This window comes from Setaria viridis, chromosome 6 (assembly GCF_005286985.2).
Source record: "Setaria viridis chromosome 6, Setaria_viridis_v4.0, whole genome shotgun sequence".
Classification (NCBI taxonomy): Eukaryota; Viridiplantae; Streptophyta; class Magnoliopsida; order Poales; family Poaceae; genus Setaria; species Setaria viridis.
The window spans coordinates 300,160-326,133 of NC_048268.2; the positions used below are offsets into that span (position 1 = coordinate 300,160).

A 25,974-nucleotide genomic window follows, 5' to 3' on the forward strand; every position below is an offset into this window, starting at 1 on the left:
TGTCTGAAATTATTCAAGTTATTATAACTGTTCCAATACATTGGATAGGCTAGCCACAGAATAAGTTATTCTATAGCCAACCATAAATTATATTTATATATATATATATATATAATTCTGTTATAATACACTTGGGGTGCATTCTGTGTAATGCACCCAGGCCAACCAGCCCACCTGAGCCAAGCCAGGATACATCGCGCGGGAGGTGCACCGTCACCATCACGCCCTACCGTTGTAACAACCCTAGCTTAATTAACCTTGTTAAGCCTAAGTGAAGCCATTAGATCCTAAGAGAGCAATTAACAGCTTTTTGGACAAGTAAAAGGTCACTTTTGCCCCTCAAGAGCTTAAAGAGTGTTTAGGTAGTAATTCAAATTTTTATATAAGAACTTAAATATTTATCCAACTAAGAGTTGTAGAACTCATCTTCCCTAACAACTTTTATATTTGGCATTTTGTTTGAATCTGAGCAAAAATATTCAAAAACTCGAAATTCAAATCTATGCCAAATTAAGAAAAACAGACAAAGTCCCAACTTTGGAGCTCTTTATCTTAAATTTTCCAATGTAAAATCAAGCTGAACTCTATACAAAAGTTTTAGTGCTACGAGCCCTTAACAACTTTGATTAAATGAGTTAGGCCAAAATCTGCACAAAAGTTTTTCAAAAATGAAGTCAAACACAGCTAAAATGGTCAACTCTGGCACAAATTGAATTTTTTGCTAAGTTTGATATGAAAGTTCCGCCAAAATTTGAAGCCTTTTATCTTCAAATCTGCTGCGAATTTGAACTCAAACCAATTACAAGAATTGAACTTGGATCTTAGGTTTGCAAATTTTGTAAAGGGAGTTAATGTTGCGCAGTTCAAAAATCTGAAGTAAATCGCGCTCGAAGACCAGCCCTTCGGTGTATCCCGCGAATCCCTCTGAGCCAAAGCGCGCTCAGCTCACGCGCGCCCGCGCTCCGCCCGTCGCTCACCTCGTGGCCCCCGCTCACCGGCGCAACGCCTTCACCCGGTCTCCGGTCGCGGCAAGACGACACCTCAAGCGCCCAACACACAGTCGCACGCCGCGCTCGCCTGCGGCCCTCTGCTCCACCTCGCCTCGCCTGAGGGCGCGCCCTGCCCATTGCTCTGCTCCGTGCTCGCGCCCCCACGCCGCCGCCGCTCCGCCAATCGGCATCCCGGACAGGACGCAGCGGAGCCCCACCTCGCTAATGCCGCGTCCCAGCAAAGCCGCCTCTCCGCGCACGCCTTGCTTCACCCTACGCCTGCAAGCTTTGCCTGCAACACCCTCGCCTGCAGTGCCACCCCCTCCTCTTCGCCAATGGCGCTGCCACCATTAATGGTAGCAGCAGCACGCGCAGTTCCCCTCCGGTCCCATCTGCTGGCCCTGGAGCTTCGCCTCGCCTATAAATGGCTCGCCAGCCCCGCCAGCGCTCTCCTTCCCCGCTCGCAAGCTCGCCGCGCCCTTGCTTTGTCTCGCCCACACGCCGCCGAGCCACCTCTCCGTGGAGCCCCCTGAACTTGTTGCATTTGCATTTCGTGTGAAAGCATGCAAAACTGAACTTGTTGCATTTGCATTTCGTGTGAAAGCATGGAAAACTGAACTTGTTGCATTTGCATTTCGTGTAGAAGTGAACCTCGTCGACGGTACGTACGAGCTCCACCCCGTGCAGGACAAAGAACAAGCCGCTGATTTGCATCACGTGGGAGTCGAGCCCGTGCAGGACCAAGAGCAAGCTGAAGACCAGCTAACTAACTCCGAGTTTGAAGGCAAGCCTCAGAGCATGATTCCTATCTTTAAATACTTGCAATACAATTGATTGCTTTGATTGCACATTTACGTTCCAGGAGTTGATTGAAACCTTAGATGCATGAACTTAGTACCCTTCGACATGAACACTAGTATGATAAGTCAAGTAGTTGCAATGCTTAATAGGACTCGGTAAAAGTCGAGTGATTTCCTATCACTCGTGAGTTACAGGAATTGATTGCTTTACTTATGTTGCAACCATAAGGATGATGGATGGGGTCGGGCTTATGATCGGTACTCAGGGTTGCCACATCTGTCTACATGAAATTGCACTAAGGTCGAGATGTGATAGTGTTCGTGATCAAGTGTATGAAAGTACTAATCTCATACCTAGTATAGGATGGGGAAGCCTAGTACCTAATTGAACCGGGATGTGAGCGGATCGCCCCACTGTCTCTGGAAACTTAGTTTTCCCTTGGTGCATCATGTGGTGACATGTACGGTCATAGTACGATGTAGTTCGAGTCTATGGAGCCTTGTACCAAGGGAAGTGGGCCCGACACAGGTTTGGGAACTAATGGGGACGGCTAACAAATGAAGTGAACCCGACGTGGGACACGAATGTCGTGGGATTAGGTTTGCCATACATGGTTAATAAATTCGAATCGATTTGTCTGCCTCTTATAGTTTGGGACTGCTTGATCGCTATGCTACACTGAGTAAGAATGGAATCGGATGATGATCTTAATATTGATGCTTGTCATAAATTGCTTGGAAACTATGCTTGTTTAGTATAGTTGCTAACTTAGATGGGTAAATAAACTTAGAACTTGTGGCTAAAATATTGAAAGTAAGGACCTACACTAGTCGCTTTTGGCAAAAACAAACTTCTTAACCAAAAAGCCTTGCATGTCTAGAAGTTGGTGGAGTATTTACCACCTGTCGGTTAAGTCTTGTTGAGCATAGTTGCTTAGCCTTGCTTGTGGCACATCTTTTCAGGTGATGTTGATACCTCTGAGTTCGCTGGAAGTGTTACTTGGCCGACCCAACTTCCTCCAGGTTGGACGGTCGAGTGGGATCCCTTCTCGGACGGCGAGGACAGGGGTTATTGATGTCATGATCGGCTTCTTCATAATATCGTGCATTGACATTTAGTTTCCGCTCGTTTTATTTCTGCTGCTTGAATACTCTGCAAACTATGTTTGAATTTTGAACTTGATGCTGTAATAAATTGATGCACTTGTTTAATCTGGATGGACTGTTGTAATCTCTATAACCACTCGCCATCGTGTTAGTCTTGCTTTCTCGATCCCGCGTGAAGTGGTTTATCGGATGAAATCCGACGGACGACCGAGTTGACTTGATTAAAGTACATGATCGCGTGTCAGGCGACCTCAGTGTGCTTTAGCCGAGTTAATTTCCGCCACAACCGCATCACGTGGTGGTACACTGGTAGAGAAGAGACCTTCCATCCAATATTTTTTTATCCCGGTTGTTTTTGACCCAGGACTAAAGGAGCTTTAGTTCTGGGTCTAAATTTTGTAGTCTGTTGGAGCCCTTTTAATCCCAGTTGGTGGTTCCAACCAAGACAAAAGTAAAGCTTTTAATCCCGGTTGGAGCCACCAGCCGAGATAAAATGAATTAGTCCCGCCAACCGGGACTAAAAGCACCCTTTTTAGTGGACCCACCAATCGGGATAAAATGAATTAGTCCTGGTTGGTAGCTCCAACCGGGACTAAAAAGCTTCTCTCTCTCCCTTATCTGGTCCGTCCTCTCCTCTCCTCTCCCTCAACTCGCTCAATGCCTCTGCTCCCTCTCCCGCTCCTCCCTCTCTACTCCCTTCCTTTCTCCCCACCTCCTCCTTTCCCTCTGCTCCCTCCCTCCCTCCCCGCCTCCCCGGCGCAGGTGCCGACCGCCGCGGGCGCTGGCCCGGCGCGTGCGGAGCGGAGGTGGGTGCCGGCGGGCGAGGGTGGAGCGGAGGCGGGCGGAGTGGAGATGGGTTGAGGCGAGCGAGAGCGGAGCGGAGGTGGGCGAAGGTGGAGCGGAAGCGGGCCCCGATGGGTGGAGCGGCGCCGCCGCGTCTCCAACCAACTTTTTTTTAACTTTTTAGTTCCGGTTGGTAATACTAACCGGGACTAGAAAAGTTTTTAATGACCCGGGACTAAAGAGGGGATCTTTTGTCCCGAATGATTAGTCCCGGTCCACCATCGGAGAGATATATGGCTGGGACAGGTTTTCCACCAGCGTTATCCCACGCGCCGCAGACTTCTTGCCTTGGCTGGGCCCGCTTGATGGCTACTGAGGGATTCTGATTGGTGGAAGATGAGAGTAGTAAATAAATTAGAATGCTACGCACAGTTTGAACGGGGAAGTTTCCAATCTCCACTAGCATGCACCGCTCAAGCAGAAGCACCTAAACTGCGGTGCCAGTGCATGCAAATTACAATTTACAAATGCCTTTACAAATATGTGTGCTAGTAACTCTTTTTTTAAACGATGCGTGCAAGTTACTCTTGTACCGTTGTATAGCGCGCGATTGAAGTACACGACTAGCTGCAACTCTTTTTACTACCCGTGCAAAATTGTTTCCAGAACTCATTTTGATCATCAGGACACGTGAGGACGGCGCAGAAGACATCCAAAACTTTTGTGCATGTAGGTACGATGCATGCATGTAGCTAAGTCAACATGAATCGTGTGCATCTTTAGGAGAGAAATAGAATAATTAGCAATATGGTCGCATTATTATATATATTATTTATATTATTCATGCATGTCGGACCGCATTTGTTTCGTTCAGCTGAACTAGCAAATGGTGGTATATGGTCTGATCGGATTTTTTTTTATAGGCCCGGCACAATATTTTTAGCATGATAGTCCGTTTATAATTGGGTTCATTGCCTTGGTTATAACTAGGATCATTGTCTGGTTGTAATTTAGTTGCTGCTAGTACACGATAAGGGTGCGGCAGGAGGATATGTCAACAAGTGTGTTTTTGTGAGGGTTGCAGGCTTTAGTTATAACAAATTAGTACCCCAATTGCAACCGGTCTAATGCTCTAGTTGAAATCAGTTAAGTGCACTAGTTGCAAGTAGTATTACATATCATTAGTTTGGTGTCACGGTTGCAACTGGTACTAGTTGCAATCACTTACAGTTATATGCCCCGGTTGCAACTTGTAATCAGTTATGTGTCCTGGTTGCAATTACAATTGTGTGATGGTTTCAACTATGCTATTGTCCTAGTTGCAATGGGAGGCCGCGCCAAGTTGCAACTGTAACTGCATTATTGTCCTAGTTGCAATTGTGGTGGCATGTGATGGCTATCTTAATGTAGTTGTAACTATGTTATTATCCTAGTTGCAACTGAAGAACACGGACAATTGCAATTGCAACCGTCTAGTTGTAATTTGTGGTGGCGTGTGTCGTACATATATCTATGGACCCACCAGAAGGTTTGGACAGTCCTAAATATAGGGTTGGACACCGAGACGTGCCTAACATGGAGGCTATGGTGCAGGACGACGTAGTTTACGTGGCAAGACAGAAACTAGTCAAAGATTAGAAAAAGTACTCGTAGCAATTAGAGTATGACTCGCCTAGTTGAATCCGACTAGTATTGTTATAAATCAACCGACCTGTAACCCTGCCCTCAGAAATATAAGGAGAGGCAGGGACTCCCTCCAAAGCAATTCAATCTAACCAACACACAGGACGTAGGGTATTACGCAATCTAGCGGCCCGAACCTGTCTAAATCGTATGTTCGCGTTCATATTCGAGTTCCTAATCTCAACGAGCCCCACAAACCAAACACTACCTCGGGCACCCCCTCGGTAGGTTGCCGAGTTTAAACACCGACGACGTGTGCATGGCTTTCTAATATAGTGTAACTAGATTATTGTTCTAGTTACAAATAATTTTGTGATTGAGCCAAAGTTACATCCGGAGAGAAGAGACATAACTCACAGGGTTGCGAATGTGATTCAAATGCATGCATGTATGTCCATGGGGTAACAAAGTGAGATGACACCATGACTAATTAAGTTTAGGGCACATGGGGAGAGACATGGGGCTGACACATGGTCCGTGCACTGCCAATATAAAATGCGCCTGGTCCATGGATGGCTAGCCATCACAATTCGCATGGATAATTATGTTTCCCTGCTTAGTCCTAGCATGCATGCATCGTCAGCCAATGAAGCCACGTTTAATTCCACGAACTAAAGTTTAATCCTTATCACATCTAATATTTAGATATATGAATTAATTATAAAACCAAGTGTATAGATGGAGGCTAATTCGCGAGATGAATCTATTAAGCTTAATTAGTTCATGATTTGACAATATGATGCTACTGTAAATATGTGCTAATCATGAATTAATTAGGCTTAATAGATTCATCTCGCGAATTAGCCACCATCTGTGCAATTGATTTTGTAATTAGTCTATGTTTAATACTTTTAATTAATATCTAAATATTTGATGTGGCAGGGACTAAATTTTAGGAGTGGAACCAAACACCTTGATATTCAATTCAATCTGCATGTACCGACCGGTAGCTGCCACAGTCCACTTCTGCGGCAGTTGCGCTTGATGAGTTTGGCCGTGGCAGGCAGCCACCGACCGGTACATTCAGATTGAATTGAATCGAAGAATATGGAGTAGCCTCCGAGCCTTAAATTGAATCGTAGAATCAGCCTGAGGGTCAACTTGTTGCATCATTTTTCCTTTAAAACCTAGAGAAATTTTTTTTTTTTGCCGATAGGCACGTGGCACACAGCCCCCGAGCCGTTATCCAACTAGTTTGGTGGGTATCAACGTGACCATCTCTCGACAGCAATCTTATCTCTTTCAGAAATTTAGGTAACTACAAGTGCATAATCTTCGGATCCATTAAAAGAATATTCATTTATTCCCACTGCTGTTACTGCACCGCGGTTATAAATAATGGAGAAAAACATCCTTTCCATTTTACTTTTACCATCTCCTCTTTCAACTTACGCTTATAGCCCTAGCGCCACCGCTCCCTGATCGAAGTGCTAGCACGGGTCATCGAGCTGTGTCTGCCACGGCTGCCTGTTTGTCTTGGCTGGACGCGGCCACGCAGATGCGGATACAGATAAGAGCGCATGACAACTGGTGCACTGGCGCGTGGATCGTAGGACTGGACGGGATCTGCATCCGTAGTGCCTGCGTCCTATATATATCTCGGCCAAAGGCCGGCCAGTGAAAAATACCCCGCAACTGAACCTAGCATACAAGGATAGGATTCGTAAGAAATTAACCATGAGTGGCCGCCTGGAGGTGGCATACCAACTCATCATGCACGCCACCACACCTCTACTAACCATGCTCATGCTCATCGTCCCACTCCTCCCGCTGCTTCTGAACTTGGCAGCAAGCAGCCGCCGCCGTGGCAACAACGGCGGCAAGAAGCTCCCGCCTTCCCCTCCAGCGCTGCCCATCATCGGCCACCTGCACCTCGTCGGCGACCTCCCGCACGTCTCCCTCCGCGACCTCGCCGCCAGCCACGGCCGCGACGGCCTCATGCTCCTCCGCCTCGGCGCCGTCCCCAACCTCATCGTGTCGTCCCCGAGCGCCGCGCGGGCGGTCCTGCGCACGCACGACCACGTCTTCGCCTCACGCCCAGCGTCCGCCATCGCCGACGCCCTCATGTACGGCCCATCGTCCGACATGGGCTTCGCCCCCTACGGCGAGCACTGGCGGCAGGCCAGGAAGCTCGTCACCACGCACCTATTCACCGTCAAGAAGGTGCACTCCTACCGCCATGACCGCGAAGAAGAGGTGCGCCTGGTGATGGCCAAGATGCGGGAGTCGGCGGCGGCGAGCACGGCCGCCGTGGACATGAGCGAGGCAATGAATGCCTTCGCCAACGACGTCGTGACCCGGGCCGTGTCGGGCAAGTTGTTCTGGGCAGAAGGCCGGAACAAGCTCTTCCGGGAGCTCGTTGGGATCAACGCAGCTCTGTTTGGAGGATTCAACCTGGAAGAGTACTTCCCGGGCCTAGCCAGCTCGCTAGGTTTTCTCAGCAGATGGTTCCCGCGCAACAGGCAGGCCCGCCACGCACACAAAAGGTGGGACGAGTTGCTTGAGACCATCATAAGCGACCACGAGCTTGAGAGAAGACACTCTATCTCCATGCCATGTCGTGACTTCACTGATGTGTTGCTCTCAGTTCAGCAGGAGTACGGTCTCACCAGAGATCATACCAAGGCCATCTTGATAGTGAGTGGTCGATCCAAGTATTATCATTTCATTTTTTTGTAAATTCCACTGCATGAATCATTAACAAACTATATATATATAACGTATGTATACAGGACTTGTTTAATGCGGGCACAGACACATCATCTTTGGTCCTGGAACTTGCCATGGCAGAGCTCATGCGCAACCCTCAGCACATGACCAAGCTGCAAGGTGAAGTCAGGAAGCACACACCAGAGGGGCAAGAAATGGTCGAGGAAGAGAACCTAGCCAGCATGCCCTACCTGAGAGCCGTCGTGAAGGAAACGCTAAGGTTGCACCCGCCTGCTCCGCTCCTCCTCCCTCACCTCGCCATGGCGGACTGTACTGTCGTCGTCGGCGATGGCGCCTACTCCATACCCTCCGGCACTCGGGTCATCGTCAACGCATGGGCTATTAGTAGAGATCCAGAGTCATGGGAGAAGCCGGACGAGTTCATGCCGGAGAGGTTCATGGATGGTGGGAGTGCTGCGGCCGTCGACTTCAAGGGGAGCGACTTTGAGTTCCTGCCATTTGGGGCTGGACGGAGGATTTGCCCTGGACTCAATTTTGCGTTGGCCACTGTTGAGATCATGCTAGCAAATCTCTTGTATTGCTTCGAATGGGAGCTGCCCAACGGCATGGAGGCCGAGGATGTCGATACGACGGAGGTGTTTGGATTGACAATCCATCCAAAGGAGAAGCTCATGCTTTTTCCGAAACCACGTGGAACTAGTACTGGTGGTGGTCACTCCATGCAAGCTGAGGCAGCTGATCCCGAGAGATCGATCGTACCTAGGGGTGGTAATGGACCCAATCTTTATTGAGCCCGATCTTTAAATTTACTAGGCTAAATTAGAGGACCCTTTACCACCCTCGCGCCCAATCGATCATATCACACGCATATATTTTGTATAGCAGCTGTATATACAATAATTAGTTCTGCTTTTAATAACTAGTTGGTTTTGTAGATATGAGCACAATGCATATATACATCTCAGTTCACCGTATATATGCGATCACGGGAACTACATATACTTATATAGGTGGTTTGAAGCTTGAGATCAATGTATATATATGGTATCATAATGATTCCACATCTTGATCTAATATATGCATATGTATATGCGATTCACTTCTTTTATGCAAGCAACTTTTATACGAACGTATTGGCTGCAATTTTGGGTATTGTTGCAGCGGCTGCAATTTTGGGTATTGTTGCAGCGGGAGGACACAAGGGAGATAGTACGTTTGGTGAGCAGAGCATTAGAGGTCGTTGATTTGGATATTTCCGCCAAGAGCGGATAGAAAAGCAATAATAGCTTTGCTTCTGATCGATTCCTTTCGTTTGTGTGGTCTTTTCCTTTATATTGGAATTAGCGTTTTGTGTTGTAAGCTGTGTGCGGTCGCAGAGACCGAAGACGATTCCATTTTCTAAAAAAAAATATCTAATAGAAGTAATAAGTAGTGTGAAATTGTGAAGGAAAAAGAACTCACACGTTGATTTTCCCACTTCTAGATCAGCATGATTTGTAGTATACGTACTGCATCATATCAGGGGTGTTACCGGAGCCTATATTGCTTAGAGGCAGAGGGAGGGGATAGGACGAGGAACGAAGGGATAATGAGATGATGACCGAATATGGAGGTAATTGACGAAAAGCTAGATCTGGTTGCGTTGGGCCGTTGTGTAGATGTGGTAACAAAGCTGCTGGGTGCATGCGTTAGATGGATCAATGGAAAGGGTAAGGCCGGCCGGTTGGATCTTCATCGGACAGCTAGGAAAACAACTACAAAATAATGTATTTTGAAAAAAATTTGCTAGAACCATCCGAAACCTTGATATTTGACGATAGAATGGATGTGACTTGCGGGGCTGTAGCCTTGTGATTCTTTTTTTTTTCCCACGAGACAGTTTGTCTTGATATAAATTTGATTAACTTTAGCATCCTTGTAGGTTAATTAACTTTAGTTAAATATATACATCCTGGTAGGAAATGATGATCGACTGGCAGGACAAGTAGGTTATTACCTAGGTGACCGGGAGTAAATGGATAGAGCATTCAAATATTTATGTGCGTGTACGTAAATTTTTAACTTGTGCACGAAGAGATAGAAAAGAGAAATCAGTATATGAAATATGAAGAAATAGAATAGAGAAATCAGTACATATATATGAAATTTTTGTTGAAGGTCAAATTTACATGGATGCAGATGCTTACACATGCTCTACCAGCATTTTATGCATGCATATGAGTTGAGTAGGAAGCTGTACCTAGGAAGTGCAGTGCAGCTAGCTTGGTGTGAAGACCGGCCGTCATCAGTTACGGCCCTGTTTGTATACGCTTTTCCTAATCACGCTTAGATTATAATCTAAGCGAAAATTTTCTCGCTTCTCGCTTTTCACTTCTCGTAGTTTAAATCATTGAAGCGGCTTACCACATAAGCGAGAATCGGTGGAAATAAGCAAAGCGTTTGGCGGGATTCTCGCTTATTTCCACCGATAAGCCGCTTATAAGCGGATACAAACGGGAGGTTAAACTTTAACAGTGTCACATCGGATGTTCGGATGCTAATTAGGAGAACTAAACATAAGCTAACTATAAAACTAATTGCAGAACCCTGTGCTAATTCGCGAGACAAATCTATTAAGCCTAATTAATCCATCATTAGCAAATGGTTACTGTAGCACCACATTGTCAAATCATGGACTAATTATACTTAATAGATTCGTCTCGCGAATTACACTCCATCTGTGCAATTAGTTTTGTAATTAGCCTATGTTTAATACTTCTAATTAGAATCCAAACATCTGATGTGACGAGTATTAAACTTTAATACTGGTTGCCGAACAGGCCCTGTGTGTTGCATGTCTACCTGCATGCGCCTCGGACGACTGCACGTATACTCACTCACTGGCTACCTGTCACTGCAGTGGTGAAAGCAGGCATATAAAGTAAATAATCTTTGAGGCCGGCTGCTTCAACGTAGCTGCTAGCTCGGTCGTCGAACGATGTCGATCTGTTTGCATTTGCTTTCGTGTCGATCGTTTGAATGATTGATCCCCGTAGGCCATAGCACACTTAGCCGCCGTGCGCGATCGAATTGCATGTCATATCATGCACATGTCGTAGTGTGGTAGGGTAGGCGATTACAGTATCACTACCGTGATGAGTGTCAATATCAACCTTTGAGCAGAGCTAATGACACAATGCCTTCTTAATGTTCTTGCTACATACACTCTCTATAAAGTCAGGACGGCATCATAATTCAAATCCACGGGTCGGATCCATCTCGATAGCGTATCTTTTCAGTTTTGATTAATGATTAGCATCGCTCACTTTGTTTTTATATATGTTGTTTGGTAGCAAACCTCCTCAAGTTACAGGTACCGACATGTCTGCTTATTTTCAGACGTACATGCATCTCTGCCTAGTAGTTTACAAAGGATATATTGTCTTTAATTTTGGCTGAATTTTTTTTAAAAAAAAGCATAGGGTTTGTTCGTTATTTTGTTTGCTTTTTTATCTTGATTAGAATCGTGCCCGTGCATTGCTACGGGCAAAACAAATTGTCTATAAGCATCAAACATTATCGTGTGAAATATTTATTTCTACAAACTCAAACACATGCAAAATGCCTCCAATGTGAAGCAAAAAAATAACTTTGCAAAGAGTAATAACATAAACATAAGTACATTTGGATATTCTTTATCTCAACTTGCAAAAGAATAATCATGTGACCAATTTTCAAACAATATATGACAGTTAATTACTTTTACATTGTATTCGTTTCTAGCAAGCTCTAATGGCGACTTGAACAACCTTCAACATTGAATTCAGCAGGACAATAATCATGTGGATACAAGTAGCTAAAGGCCACCCCTATCTATCCCGGATATTTCAGGGTGCGCGGAGGAGGTTCCTTCGATCGTGGGGCGCAAAGACCCCGTCACCGTTTTTGTCAGGCACGAAGGGCTCCAAATCGATGCAGCGGGAACGATGGAGCGAGGAACTGTGAAGTACGACATTTCGTCGTCTCTTTGCGTTTTTAGTGTAGAGAGTTGTGAGAAGACAGAGACACCATCTGGAGTGTCCCGTGGTCGTCGCTGTGTACGTCTGCCTGCACTTTTCTGAATTATTTATGCTAGTAGAAACGATGCCTTCTTCTTGGTGCTGCCTCCAGGCTTGCAGCCATAAAGCCACCTGCACCAGCAGAGCTACCGCCACAAGCACCAGCATTAGTAGTCATGGCTCAAATAGTGTTGCAGGCGCGCCATGTCCTCCATGAACAAGCGCCAGCAGCAGTAGTCTCCGTCCTGCTTATCGTCTGTCCTCTTCTCGCCTTCCTGATCGTGCGCCGCCATCGACGGCCATCGACGGCCAGAGAGAGAGAGCAGCTGCTGAGCAAGCTGCCTTCTCCCCACAGCAGGCTCCCCATCATCGGCCACCTCCACCTCGTGGGCTCCCTCGCGCACGTCTCCCTCCGCGACCTCGCCGCCAGGCACGGCCGCGACGGCCTCATGCTGCTCCGCCTCGGCGCCGTCCCGACGCTCATCGTCTCCTCGCCGAGCGCCGCGCAGGCCGTCCTCCGCACGCACGACCACGTCTTCGCGTCCCGGGCATACTCCCCCGTCACCGACATCCTCTTCTACGGCTCCACGGACGTCGCCTTCGCCCCCTACGGCGAGCACTGGCGGCAGGTCAGGAAGATCTCCACCGCGCACCTCCTCACCAACCGGAAGGTCCGGTCCTACCGCCATGCGCGGGAGCAGGAGGTCAGGCTGGTCGTCGCCAAGATCCGCGAGGCGGCCGCCGCCGGCACCGCCATGGATCTCAGCGACCTGCTCAACTCCTTCACCAACGACATCGTGTGCCACGCCGTGTCCGGCAAATTCTTCAGGGAGGAAGGCCGGAACAAGCTCTTCCGGGAGCTCGTCGAGGCCAACTCCTCGCTCATCGGCGGCTTCAACGTGGAGGACTACTTCCCGGCGCTGGTGAAGCTGGGCATCGTCAAGAGGATGGTGTGCGCCAAGGCCCACAGGGTGAACAAGATGTGGGACGACTTGCTCGAAAAGCTTATCGATGACCATGCAAGCAGGCCACCAGCGTCGGAACGCGACGGCGAGGAGACCGACTTCATCGACGTGTTGCTCTCTGTTCAGCAAGAGTACAGGCTCACGAGAGACCATATCAAGGCGCAGCTGGCTGTACGTTTGACGAACAGCAGCCACCAACTCGATCACTTATATATAGCTTATACATATAGTGTTTGATTTGATTCTCGTTTGTATGTATGTATGTATGCAGATCATGTTCGAAGCTGGCACGGATACGTCATTCATCGTGCTGGAATATGCAATGGTTGAGCTCATGCAAAACCCTGGCCTCATGAACAAGCTACAAGCCGAGGTGAGAAACAATATGGCCAACAAGGGAAAAGACATGGTTACCGAAGAGGAGCTCAACGATCTCGCCTACCTCAAGGCAGTCATCAAGGAGACACTCCGACTCCACATGCCGGCACCTCTCCTCGTGCCCCACCTCTCCATGGCCGAATGCGACGTAGAGGGCTACACGATACCAGCAGGGACGCGTGCCATCGTCAACAGCTGGGCTCTTGCAAGGGATCCTAGCTACTGGGAGGGAGACGCGGAGGAGTTCAAGCCTGAGCGATTCATGGAAGGCGGTAGCGCCGCAGCTGTGGACTACAAGGGGAATGACTTCTTCTACTTGCCGTTTGGGACCGGGCGGAGGATGTGCCCTGGCGTAAACTTTGCGACTGCCGCAACCGAGATCATGCTAGCAAACCTTGTCTACCACTTCAACTGGGAGCTACCACTAGAACTAGCGGAGAAAGGCATTGACATGACTGAATCGTTCGGGGTGACAGTGCATCGCACACGCAAGCTCCTCCTTGTCCCCGTAGTGCCACAAGTTTAATTAATATGTACATTATATTAATTGATCCTTTTATAGGGACCTATCTTATAATTCCAATTCTAAGTTTCAGACTTTTAAAAAAACAAATACTAAAGTAACACCCTGGATGGTTTCAGACCTATCTTATTATTAATTGTCAGTTCATCGTATACAAAAAAAAATAGTATAATAGCTTATCGCAAGCTACTGCCTGATTACTTGGAGCTGGAAGATAGTGTGAACGTGTGTTGCACGAGAAATCTATTAATTATGCGCCTTACCTGAATATAATCGGGGTTTTTTGTTCTCAAAGAAGAAAAGAAAAATGATGTGTTTTACAAGTAGTAGAACCGAACATGCCCTAACAAACTTTTTACCTATATATATGTATATGATGTGTTTTACCCTGAGCTTTTGGAAAATTCGGCTACAATTTATAGTTTGTCGTATACACTATTGAGATGTCTGAAGAGCTGAAACCTTTTTTTTTTAGAAGAAACAGCTAGTCAGCTACGCTAGCAATGTGCGACGAGTTGGGGAACTGGATGGAAGAGGAAGTTTGCAGCAGCCCAGGCTGCCCAGCCCAAGCAAAACCCATCGAGCAGCCCAACAAGGGAATTTGCCGGCGTTTTTGTCTCGACAAAGTGCCCTGTGGGACCCACCACGACCATGACTCGATGGCAACCAGCGATCCAACAAGGAGGGTGGTGGGCCCATGTATGTTTTGACCGGCGCACAGCAGCAGCCATCCAGGTAGGTGGAGCCCCCGACGACCCCAGAAAGGAGCGGTCAATGCCCACCGTCGTCTCATGCGAGATGAGATGCCCCCATTTTTAACTTGGCAGTTGGCACCACCAGTGCAAATATATATAAATTATATGTTATAGAATCTGTATCATTGAATTATTTCTTAAACATCTATAAATATTTATGATTATGCAATTGTTAACAAATACTTAGAGAACATATCTAGAGAGCAGTTGCTAACTCTTGCAATCCGGCACCATACCAATTCCATTTGTATGGTCACCCACAACAACCTCAATTGACATCGTGCATGATTCTTTTCACTCACTTACTCGCAGGGCCAACATGGTAGGTGGGTGCGTGCGGCACAAGGCTATGGATTACTCGCGACCGAGAGAGAGTTATGATGAGGGTCGCACATATATGTGGCTATGGTCACAATACGAAAGAAGAAAACGAGTGAGAAAAGGAAGAAATATATGGAGCGATTGGTGATGAATAGTGTGATAGTAGAAGGTGGTCTTAATAGGCAGATTGTTGTAGTCCCTTGCGGCTGAGTATGTTAAAAGGGCTAGAACAAAAGCCTTATTCTGATTTTCTTTAGTGTAGCAACAATAACCAAAAAGCTGGTCCCCCTTAGGGTGTTGTTGAGGTGCCTTGTGCATGGTTGAACTATCCGGTAAGAATCTTATCCATGAGTTATCTAGGTGAGCAACAACAGCACCTTGCATCCTTGGTGAATGCATTGTTACCTTTTTGTCGAGTGGTATAAATAGATCATTTATTTCAAAACACAGTATAGATATAGATACTCATATATATGCACGTACACTCACCACTACAAATATATACATGCAATTCTATCCTATAACCACATCCGAAAAATTAAGCTGGTAGATCTTGAGATTGACGAAATCACCACATGTACCTCTCTGTCGATGGGCACACCACCTACCCTGAAAAGAACAACGTCAGTTAATCCGAAAATAAATCTAGAAAAATACGAACATCCGTGCCAAACGAAGAACTCAAATCCAGGTGGGCAGGTTCCACCGCAAGAAACTCTACAAGCTGAATAGAATTACACTCGGTTCGTTTTTAAGTAGATTGCCCAAGTGGCCATAACTATTTGAGCTCTGAGGTCTTGGAAAGTAATAAAGGTAGTAGTGATAGGGTGATAGCAGCTTAAGTGGTTGGAATTTTGGATGGGCCCATCCCCGTTCATTTCTCAAAGCACACGACACGGCACGAGATCCCAGTCCACGAAATATCGCCGAGAAATTTCCAAATCAGCCGCCGCCGATCCCGACCATGTCCTCCGGCGACCTCGACGGCGCCGCCCTCATCCTCTCCCTCCCCGAGGACGTACTCGCCCTGATCTCCGCGCGCCTTTGCACCCGCGACCTCCTCGCGCTCTCCGCCGCCTCCCGCCGCCTCCGCCACGCGCTCTACGGCGGCGGCGCCGACAAGGCCTGGCTCGCGCAGTGCCGCCGCCTCCTCCCCTCGCCGCCCCACCTCCTCGCCTGGCGCGCCGCCGTCGGCGGATCCTCCCTCGCCGTCTGCCGCTTCCTCCACTCCGCCGCGCCGCTGCTCGGCGCCCTCTGGGCCCACCAGAACCCCGAGCTCGGCAACCTCGTCGCCGCCGTCCCGGGCTTCCTCTCCGTCGTTGCCGCCCGCGCCATCCCGCAGGAGCTCTCCCCGCGCCTCCGATGGGCACCCGTCTTCGAGCTCCTCGCCGACGCCCACGGACGCCCCGCCATCCTATTCCTCCACGGCCACCAACCCGCCGACCTCTTCCCGGCCCGCCTCTCCTCCCTCCAGCCCCACGCCAACGTCCTCTTCCTCGAGGCCCAAACCGACCAGGACCCCATCGCTGCCTCCTCCTCGCACCAGTTCCCCCGCCTCGCCTTCGGCGACCGCCGCCGCCTGCTCGACTCCCTCGTCGACGCCTGCCGCGTCACGCTCCCGCCCGACCTCGTCGCGGCCCCGCTCTTCGCGCGCTCCGAGGAGGACCTCCCGGTGCTCGCGGCGCGACGGGAGGCGATGCTGCGGCTGCACAGGGAGGCTGGCGGGGGCATGGTGCGCACGCCGGAGGTCCAGGGGCTCCTACTAGAAGCCAAGAAGAAGGCAGCGCCGTCGTCACCGAGCGACGGTGGGGAGAGGATTCGCCTGCGGAGGAGCCTCTCCGCTGTAGCAGTGGCCGTCAGGAACGGCCTGCGCCAGATGGTGACACGATCAGTGTCAGCGAATTCCAGGACTCAGTACATCGACACCAAACATCTGCTGTTGGCTGACTTCCTGCACACCGGTGAGAGTGTCGGCCTGAGCATCCGCGGCGCGAGAATGCGGCTGTCCACTTACCGTGCATGGCCGAGCATGCATGACAACCGCTTTGCGCTCTACAAGCTCACGGTGCAACCGCCCGTGCCAGGAAGGGAGTACTCCGGGCTGTGGGGAGGCACATTCGGGTGGCCTCCAGGGCGACCCGAGGATGAGTGCAAGCCCAGGAAGGCTCTCTTCTTCTTGCTGCTCTCATACGAGGAGGACAGCGAGGGGAAGCCTCTGCTGATTGCGACTAAGGTGTTGGAGGGGACACACTACGTCGTGCATCCGAATGGGTCATCTATGTTTGTCGCAAGGATGGGTGAGCCGTCAACAGAGGCTTTTCCATGGCAGACCGATGGGGAGTCCCGAAATGTGGATGTGGAGAGGGGCTTTGCAGGAGAGGGCATTGCCACTGGGTATGGCTTCAGGTACCCTGGCTCAAAGCCTGGCTCACTGTTTGTCCTCCAGGATGGTCAGCTTGCGTTTGTTTGGAAAGAGACAGGGGCTGTGCTCACCTTGAAAAGACTGAATTTGGAAGAGTTGCTGAAGAAAGGGGAGCGTGTGCCTGCATTGCAGCCAGTACCAAATTTTGCGTACCTTACAAAGTCTTACTCCAACGTCTTCACTGGTTTCCCTGGCAGTTCAGCTTCTCCCAGGTATATTTCCAGTTCCACATTGCCACCTGTTATATATTGAGATAAATGTTATGCATTGATTCCGTCCTGTTTTCCAGTTGCTGGTGTGTTTATCCTGTTGGTCAGATTTATTGTCTTTGAAATTCAACTGTAAAAAAACGAAATGTTAGAAGATGCACCTAGTTTGTGGCATTAAAGCCTTAAGTCCATAAGAAGCAAGCTCGTGCTGTTGCTAAGTCATTTTGGGTTGGACCATTTTATATTCCTTCACGGAACCTTCTGGTCTTGTTATTATTGTTATATGAATATATGCAGAGTAGGCCTAATTCTTATTGTTTGATATGTTGTGTGCGGGAGTATTCACAGAAGTTGCTATTTGATAAGCTGTGCATGCTGAACATTGTACCCTGCAAAATATAGCACTTAATTGTAGTTTGCTTTTGTTCTAGAACTATACTCAACTCACTGCCAAATATGTCTATTTGCTGGAAAGATCTGTGTATTCAACTTGCCTGCAGTATGTTCCTTGGCTGGCCAGCCTGCTTTCCATTGTTGAAAAAACACTAGTTGCAAAGCTTCTGATAACTCATTATATTTCTGAAGGTTGAATAGTGGTCTATAAGATGCATCTGTGACTGCCTAATTAGCCTTGTTCTGGAACAATTGCTGCGGCTCCAGTACACTAGTGCTGATGCGGATACCTTTATGCCATTTCTATCATGTAATCTTGTATTGATGACTTGACTCGGTGTGAACTAAGCGATGCCTGATCTATCCTTGGGCATCAAAATCATCTTGCCTTGCATTACCTTTTCTAACTTCTTAGTCGCTTGGCATATAATCTCACTGTGTGTACTCTAATCTGACAAGATGAACAACCTTTCTTCAGGTAAAAACCATAAGTGGAGAGGATGTATAGAATGATCACCTCATGCAGAACAATGGAGAAGTGGTCTCTGGATCAAGTTCTGTCCTTCCTTGCCAAGCGATGCATGTGCCTGCTTCTCTGGAGGTTGGGCGTCACCAGGTGATGTGTCTCGACTCTCGATGCTGTAAAGGAGGAGCAGCAAAACAGCAGCAATACTTCAGGAATATCAATACTTTATCGTTAAGGAAATAGCAACCACACCACATATTCCTCACTACAGCTATTTTTCATGACTGCTATTAATGAAATCCATTTGGAGTGTAAATTTGTTTGAGATTTGTATATATCTTTATTGAAATGCAGGTGATTGATACGAACTCTATCCTGGAACAGTTCTGTTCATATGACGTCGCTGAATTCAGTCAGTTATCATCTTTCTTTTTTTAGAGAGAGAGGAGAATTCAGTTATCTTTTTTTAGGCTAGTTAGGCCCGTCCCAACTTGCACCTCAACTGGTTTTCATAGCATTAAGTACGGTGCCATTAATGCACGGTGCCATGTAGGCAAAAAGATGAGGTGGCAAAGAGTGAATGAGGAGAGATGTAAAAATATGGAGAAACCGGATCTCAGGCAAGACATGGTGTTGACACGATCTCTAATGAAGAATAAGAGAGGGAAGAGAGGAGAGAAAATTTATTACGGACCCATGTCAAGAAATCATGGGTTCAAGGTGTAGTTTCTAGAGCTGATGTCTTGATGATTTGGCAACATTGACACTGCTTCTTCCGTTTATAAACCATTTTTATTTATAAGGCGCACACGCATATCAAGATTCAAATTTTGCAATATTTGACCAATAATTGGACTATTAAATTTTTATTTTTATAATGTAAACTTTATATGGTTAGATTCGTAATCAAATACACTACAATGATTATAAGTTTATATCCATAAACAATATAATATGATTCTATAAATAATATAATACAAGAATCATAAACAATAAAATATAAGAAAAATGAATGGTCAAAATGTTATTTGGAATATCGTACCATGTCATATCATGCCTTATAAACATATAGATGGAGGGAGTACTTATGAACATTATGAGTTGGGATAGGCCAGTCTCAATAGGGAGTTTCATAGCATTAAATTCAATGCCATGTTAACAAAATTGCTGACTTGGTAGGGTAATTAATAGAGAGAGTTTTATCATATGAGACAGGAGTTTATCCCTATGATACTTATCCGGCACAGTTATCTAGTTCTTAGTTTAGGTAACTATGCAATGAAAATGTGCACAGGGCCTTATCATCTATATGTGCTGTGCATGTGAGTTCAACTGTCCCGAGGAGGTCCATCATATTCCGTCACAGTTTTTGGGCCTGTGAGATTTTAATGGTCACGACTCACACAGACTAGCAGGCCTTGTTTTGTGTGGCCCGTATCCTATCCTATCCTATCCTGGAAACATGGCAGATCCTGGGCTTAAAAAGGAAGTTGTTGGGTAGAGAGGTGGTGACCACTAATGATGGTGGACGGGTGATGACGGGAGGAAAGGAAGGGGGACACTGAACGGAAACAGCAGGATCCTGTACATTACATGAGCATCCGATGTTCAAAAATCAATGACAAAATAGAAAAAAAGGCAACTAAGACATAACCCCCCTCACCCCATCTCACACCATGTTCTTGGTTTGGATATGTAATCCAAATTTGTTGACCACTAGGCCCTCTATCAAAAGGAAAACAACAATGTGCATGTGGAAGGCACTTTTCTACCTCTTACCTTGCCATTGCGTTTAATCCGATCCTCACCCTCTCTTTGAATTTAAAGGGTGAAAATTGGAAGCTCTTGTTGTCGTTCCAAAACCAACCTTCGTTTCCTATCCCAAAGCTTTTAGAAGCAGACCTTAGAACATCTTGACCCTTGCACATCATATTTTAAGCATGAAAGTCTTAGGGTTGGTTAATGGACAAATATGAGGATTGCATGATTCAAATTTCAATTTTTATTTTAGAAATGGTGTGGGGTTGGGGGGGGGGGGAGGTTGGCTCCAAAAATAGCTAGAGCAATTGCTCTAAATTGTTGTTCCCAACTATTTGATTATTACATCTCATAGTCATCAATTCTCTTCCCTCTTTCTGGAATAAAATGGTCAATAAGGAGCCTCTTGTCGTCACTCCAAAACCAACCTTTTGTTTACTAAGTTTTTAAGGGCAAACATCACGAAGACGATAAAGAATCGTTGTATTATTAAATGGGAACTTTATGGGAAAAATATTCTTCTCGTGAGGCATTAATTAAAAAATAATATCTCGCCACATGTCCATTTGTAACGGTAACAATTACCGGCATAACTTACACACCGATTTCTTTTTCCGCACTCTACCATTTGGCGGTTTTCATTCCCGCGCTGCATGGGAAGCCCTACGTAATGTCTGGTTACGTTGATTATCAAAGCTTCAACTGCTGCTGCACTTATTTATCAATTATGGTATCTCTTCCATCGTAATCATCATCTGTTATTGTTCAATCGATTTGGTAAACCATCGTTCTAACCGAGTAAGAATCGGCGATATATATTGAACTAAAGAGAATATGAATAAGAATGTATGGTACGGCACTATGGCAGGAAGAAGAGGAGAGAGGTTTTGGGTGGGGGATGGCGGTTTTCCCTTCCCCCGCTCCTCCAATTTGGACTGACGCTCGGTTCTCCCGCACCACTTTCATCCATCCCGCGCTTACCCTCCTCTCCGGCGTGCGCTCCCCCTCCTCTTCCCCGGCTTGCCGCGCGAGATCTCCAAAATTCCCCGCAAACCCTAACTCCTCTCCCGCCTCCCCCTCGCGCCGCCTCACCTCTCTTCCTCCTCGCGCTTCCCATTCCGATCTCGCCGCCGTTTCTTGGTCCTGGGGCATGCTCTAGCTTGCCCCCGCGTATGGCCTCCGACGGCGCCGCCAGCCGCCGCCCGCCCCTTGCCCCGCCTCCCAAGCGCCGCGCCGCGGGGGACCTGCTCCAGACCGACCTCCTCACCTACAAGCGACGCCGCCGCGCCACTAGCGCCAAACCTGCTGAGGGCAGCGCCGTCGCATCCGGCCCCGACCAGGTACGCATTCCCCTCCTAGCCCTAGCCGGATCTTCTTTCCCTCCCCGCTTCTTCTTCCTTTGCTACCGGCGGATGGATTTGGTTTGGTAGAGCATCTGCCCGGCTTCGGGGTGCCTTCAGCCCGCCAAGATTTCGTTTCTACCCTATGCCGCAAGATTTCGTTTCCAAGATTCCCTTTTCATGTAGCAATTCTTGGTCTAGGCTAGGTTGTCCTGGAATTCTCTGTCCTCCTCTTGCAGCCATGGCTTGTGCTTCCCAAGATTTATCTGCTTTCTTCCCGCGCAGAATCAGATGAGCATGGTGCCCCACGCCAGCAATTCTCAGCAAGGTGCCTACCGGATGCTCGCCAGGCACTGGAGAAGCTGGAGGGACACGCTGGAGGGCCTCCTGCAATCCCCTGCGGTGAGCCAGGGCTCTGGAGGGATTCAGAGCTGCATTCGTGATGCACTCAGACATAATAGCTGCCAGCCCCTGGAAAATGTCAGTAATCCCGTTCTTCGGATTGAACAAACTTGGTTAACGAGTACCTTCGTTTCCTTCTTCCCTAACAAAAGCTTCTCTTTTGTTTTTCTGTATCTACCAGGGGAGCCTAGGTGAGGGCCAAGGCAGAGAGGACCCAAGTGGAGTGGTACATGCCATAGAGAATAATGGTGCCTTGGTTAAGGCAGAAGATGCAGCTGCAAACAATGGCGCCTTAGTTAAGTTAGAAGATGGAACTGCAGCATCATTGGAAGCCAACAAGGCAATCTGCCATAATGCTCTCTTTGACATTCTAGTCTCTGAGAAGTTTGCCTTGTTCTGTGATTTGCTACTTGCAACTTTCAATGTCAATAAGCCTGATGAAGATGTGATTGGCTTGCAAAAAATTGATGCCAAGATGAAAAATGGAGATTATGCACAGAATCCTGCGCTGCTTGACCATGATATCAAACAGGTACCTGTTTTTTTGTTTCATGCATTCCTTCATTTTTATTGGGTACTGTTTCCTCTGATATAGATAAAGATGTAGCTGCACTTATTTTTCGGAGCCAAGGTTCTTTTAACGCTCAAGATTTCAATATCGTACCCGTCACTTGTCTGTTTGATCACATAGATTTAAAATGTCGTAGTAGATGGAATGATTCTTTCCATGTTGGTGGCCTGTTCGGTCCTGTTTTCCAGCACATTGGTTGCCCCTTCGAAATTCTTCTGAAAATCCAAGTTTTAAACAATAGAATCATGGGAAGAAGGGTGCATGTTTTTCCTACGCCATTGTAGCTGGAATAGGTGTGCTCAACCAAAACAGCATATATGTGACTGGCTAACCACATAGCCATGTTTCTCTACTGACTCAAGGCAACTCTGAGATGTAGTGCCTCCTTTCCTATGAAGGACACCTAATATCTGTTTTTCGTGGGAAGGGATCTGCTGCCCTGTCTTCATGAATTCATGCTATGTTTCTCTCCACCCACATCATCCACTGCCCTGAAACGTCGCCTTGCCGATTCCCTTGGGCCTCTCACTTTATGTGGACCACAAGGCGCAAGCTTGACCTTGACCCATCAGCGGATGGCATTAATGAATGCACATAAATCTAACATGGGCTGTAGCATGCTGCTGTGCACTAGTGCTCAATAAGTAGATTTAAACCATGTATTGTGAGGAAGGTTTTATTTACCTTGTTCACTTCTTTTCTTAAATGGAAGAAGGCAAAAGGGGGAACGTGACCTTAAGTGCTGATTGGTTGCCCGCATGCTCCCCGGTCAGGCTCTGTGGATGCAGGGGAGACTGATTGGTTGCCTGTGTAGGCCCCGGAGCCAGGCTCCATGGATGCAAAAAGGAGGCTAGAGCCTGGCTCGAAGAAACGTGGCGAGCGGGCGTTTCCCGCGGGCCTGGCTCACGTGGTGCAGGCGAGCGCGCGGGCCAAGAGTGCAGTGAGAAAAATCGGATTGGCTAATGGCTGGGTGTGGGTATCCAATCAGGCTCTGAACCTGTCCTGGCTGTCTGGGTGCAGGCAAGCAAACAAAAACCGGCTGCATCTGGCAGGCCTGGCCAGCACAGGCCTGCATGCGTGGTGCGAGCCAGGATACTGTGATACGAAACCAATCACACCCTTAATGTTTTTGGGGGCAAGTGATGAATGATTAGATTTGTTTACATGTTAGTACCTCCTATGTATCTCAAAGGCCAAAGCTGTTCTCTTATATTTGTTTTTCATTTTTCTCAACTGTAGTTTTGTTTGTTTGTTGTATCCATGTACCAAACATCCTTAGAAGTTACCTTAAACATTCAGGTGGGAACATATCATCAACACTTCTTTTACTATGTATTTATATTTGTTTATTATGCAGATATGGAAGAAGTTTGAACAAGTTGGCCAAGAAATGGTTGGTCTGGCGAGCAGTCTTTCAGTCATTTCACAAGCTTCTTGTCAAAAGCAGGTAAGCTGTTAGTTTTTTGTTAGTGATAAATGATGGTGCTAGCTCCGAGATGGATGGATTTTGACTCGAGAGACACTATCATATTGTTGAAATCACTCCTTTCATGCTGGCCATTGCTAATAGAAATATTCTTTGTAGGCTTCTGGCGTTTCAGAAATTGATATGACCGAGCACAAGATAGAGGTGAGTGGTGTGCTATGAGCATGTCTGCTAACCAATGTTTCATTGTTAGTATTTGTAAAATTCTGTTACTAATTGCATTCTTCATTAGGAAACAAGTTTGGTTGGTGTTGCCCACAAAACCCTGAGGGAGTCGACTCCCCCATGTGATTCTGGCCATTCTACCATACCAAAACGAAGTGGGACATCTGGATTGGATGGAATTTGCAAGGATTGTGGCAGAAAGGCAGACAGCGAAGGCAGAATTATCTGTGATAGATGTGAAGCCGCCTTCCATGTTTCATGTCTCAAGCCTGCCATTGATGATGTCCCAGCAAAATGGTTCTGTCCCACCTGCAATGAATTAGATGCAGCTATAAAGAATAATAACAATGGCAGATCGCATGAAGATTGCGATGTATGCGAATGGCTTGAGGTCAAGGTGCCAGAAGAAAATCCTGAGGATGTTAGTAGAACTGAGTTGGCAGTCAAAACACAGGAGAGCTCAGTCTCAAGCATGGATGGAGATAGTGAACCAGACCTCTCAACTACTGCGCTATCAAACTTGTGCAAGCATTGTGGCACATGTGAAGATGAAGACAAGAAGTTCTTGGTATGCGGCCATCCTTACTGTGCTTACAAGTTCTATCATGTTCTGTGCCTGAAAGAAAGCCAGATTGCAATTCAGAAGCAAAAGAACCGAGCATGCTGGTACTGCCCATCTTGCCTGTGCAGAGGCTGCTTCAAGGCCAAGGACGACGAATGGACGGTCTTGTGTGATGGCTGCGATGATGCTTATCACATATACTGCATGAATCCGCCGCGCATTGATATCCCAAAAGGTTCGTGGTACTGCACATCGTGTAGTGCGCGAAGGTCGATGGATGCAATGCAGAAGTATGAGAAGTCGGTCCTGGAGACTGTCATGCATGTTCCTGGTGCCAAAAGGTCGAAGGTGGTGGCAAGTGGTGCTCCAGAGACTAAGTAACAGAAGAGCAGCAGCAGCGTGGATCAGCTTGAGAGGTGGTGCTTTCACAGGCTTAGGGTGAAAGAAAGGAAAGGATTCTTTGGTCCCTCTAAAGGGGTATACATTACTCTGACAGCTTGAATAATGGGTTGTGTATACACAGGAAGACAGCTTGTTGGCTGGTGAAGATGAGATGGCAGCGTATGTAGCTGGAGATGAAATGTTGATTCCCTGTTCTGTTCTCTTTTTTCTGAATTGAATTCTTTTGGTTATTCTGAGTAGGTGGTTGTTGTTTTGCTGTGATGTTGTGTGTGTGTGTGTGTGCGCGCGCCTTCCATTACCTTGTGGCAGCACCTGACACCCTTGTTGTTGACATGTTTGTTTTGTACATGTTGCTCACCGTTTCTTTTGTTGGACAAAACGTGTGTATTTATATGATTTTGCATAGGCTGTGGTTGATGCTTGTGGAGGTTTGTGGATGATATGTCGCCAGCTGAATCCATAAGTGGTACAGCAACACCTTCATCTTGTGTGTGTGAATTGTGATGGCTTGGTAACCTATGTACCTAACCCTGAAGACTCTGCAGAAGGCTGAAGCTGGGGTCTCCTTTCTCCTATATATCCGGCTGAATGGTTAGGAACTTGGAAGACATTGATGGAAACAACCATCGTCGTCTTTTATGTGCTGGGGAGAAAATGTTTGTACTGTATGTATTCCCCTGGTGTCAATGCAATGTACCTGATGTGGTGCCTAAATTTGTTAGACAATAGGGAGGGAGTTTGAATCATTTCTTGATAAGCTTGATGGTACTTAGGGAGAAAAGCTGGG

General features: G+C 47.2%; 4 protein-coding genes across 6 annotated transcripts; all 4 read left to right on the top strand.

The window, feature by feature from the left end:
* Nucleotides 1–6,963: 6,963 nt before the first annotated feature.
* Nucleotides 6,964–9,140, top strand: LOC117859916 (indole-2-monooxygenase). The gene is made up of 2 exons (XM_034743113.2): nt 6,964–7,999; nt 8,095–9,140. Exons 1-2 carry the CDS (start codon nt 7,040–7,042, stop codon nt 8,821–8,823), a joined length of 1,689 nt encoding a protein of 562 aa, XP_034599004.1. The 5' UTR covers nt 6,964–7,039; the 3' UTR covers nt 8,824–9,140.
* Nucleotides 9,141–12,151: 3,011 nt separating this feature from the next.
* Nucleotides 12,152–14,059, top strand: LOC117859564 (indole-2-monooxygenase). Its single transcript, XM_034742693.2, has 2 exons — nt 12,152–13,205; nt 13,306–14,059. The coding sequence occupies exons 1-2, from the start codon at nt 12,246–12,248 to the stop codon at nt 13,936–13,938; spliced, it is 1,593 nt and encodes a 530-aa protein (XP_034598584.1). The 5' UTR covers nt 12,152–12,245; the 3' UTR covers nt 13,939–14,059.
* A 1,795-nt stretch (nt 14,060–15,854) lies between these two features.
* Nucleotides 15,855–18,917, top strand: LOC117859563 (F-box protein At5g39450). Of its 2 annotated transcripts, XR_004641219.2 has the most exons (3): nt 15,855–17,645; nt 18,514–18,651; nt 18,856–18,917. XR_004641219.2 is itself a non-coding variant. In XM_034742691.2 (2 exons), the coding sequence occupies exons 1-2, from the start codon at nt 15,976–15,978 to the stop codon at nt 18,515–18,517; spliced, it is 1,674 nt and encodes a 557-aa protein (XP_034598582.1). In that variant the 5' UTR covers nt 15,855–15,975; the 3' UTR covers nt 18,518–18,869. The 2 variants fall into 2 exon arrangements, 1 of the variants encoding a protein (XP_034598582.1); XM_034742691.2 differs by having other exon boundaries at nt 18,514–18,869.
* Nucleotides 18,918–21,139: 2,222 nt separating this feature from the next.
* On the top strand, nt 21,140–25,608 carry LOC117859562 (PHD finger protein EHD3). 2 transcript variants are annotated; one of them, XM_034742690.2, is made up of 6 exons: nt 21,140–21,599; nt 21,891–22,079; nt 22,183–22,533; nt 23,930–24,019; nt 24,158–24,202; nt 24,291–25,608. In XM_034742690.2, exons 1-6 carry the CDS (start codon nt 21,432–21,434, stop codon nt 25,164–25,166), a joined length of 1,719 nt encoding a protein of 572 aa, XP_034598581.1. In that variant the 5' UTR covers nt 21,140–21,431; the 3' UTR covers nt 25,167–25,608. The 2 variants fall into 2 exon arrangements, with proteins under 2 accessions (XP_034598581.1, XP_034598580.1); XM_034742689.2 differs by having other exon boundaries at nt 21,141–21,599; nt 21,885–22,079.
* Nucleotides 25,609–25,974: the final 366 nt, after the last annotated feature.

Coding starts and splice junctions, on each gene's coding strand:
- LOC117859916 (XM_034743113.2), top strand. CDS start 7,040: ATGAGTGGCCGCCTGGAGGTGGCATACCAACTCATCATGCACGCCACC. Junction 8,000..8,094: donor ATACCAAGGCCATCTTGATA/GTGAGTGGTCGA, acceptor GTATGTATACAG/GACTTGTTTAATGCGGGCAC.
- LOC117859564 (XM_034742693.2), top strand. CDS start 12,246: ATGGCTCAAATAGTGTTGCAGGCGCGCCATGTCCTCCATGAACAAGCG. Junction 13,206..13,305: donor ATATCAAGGCGCAGCTGGCT/GTACGTTTGACG, acceptor GTATGTATGCAG/ATCATGTTCGAAGCTGGCAC.
- LOC117859563 (XM_034742691.2), top strand. CDS start 15,976: ATGTCCTCCGGCGACCTCGACGGCGCCGCCCTCATCCTCTCCCTCCCC.
- LOC117859562 (XM_034742689.2), top strand. CDS start 21,432: ATGGCCTCCGACGGCGCCGCCAGCCGCCGCCCGCCCCTTGCCCCGCCT. Junction 21,600..21,884: donor TCGCATCCGGCCCCGACCAG/GTACGCATTCCC, acceptor CTTCCCGCGCAG/AATCAGATGAGCATGGTGCC. Junction 24,203..24,290: donor TGACCGAGCACAAGATAGAG/GTGAGTGGTGTG, acceptor ATTCTTCATTAG/GAAACAAGTTTGGTTGGTGT.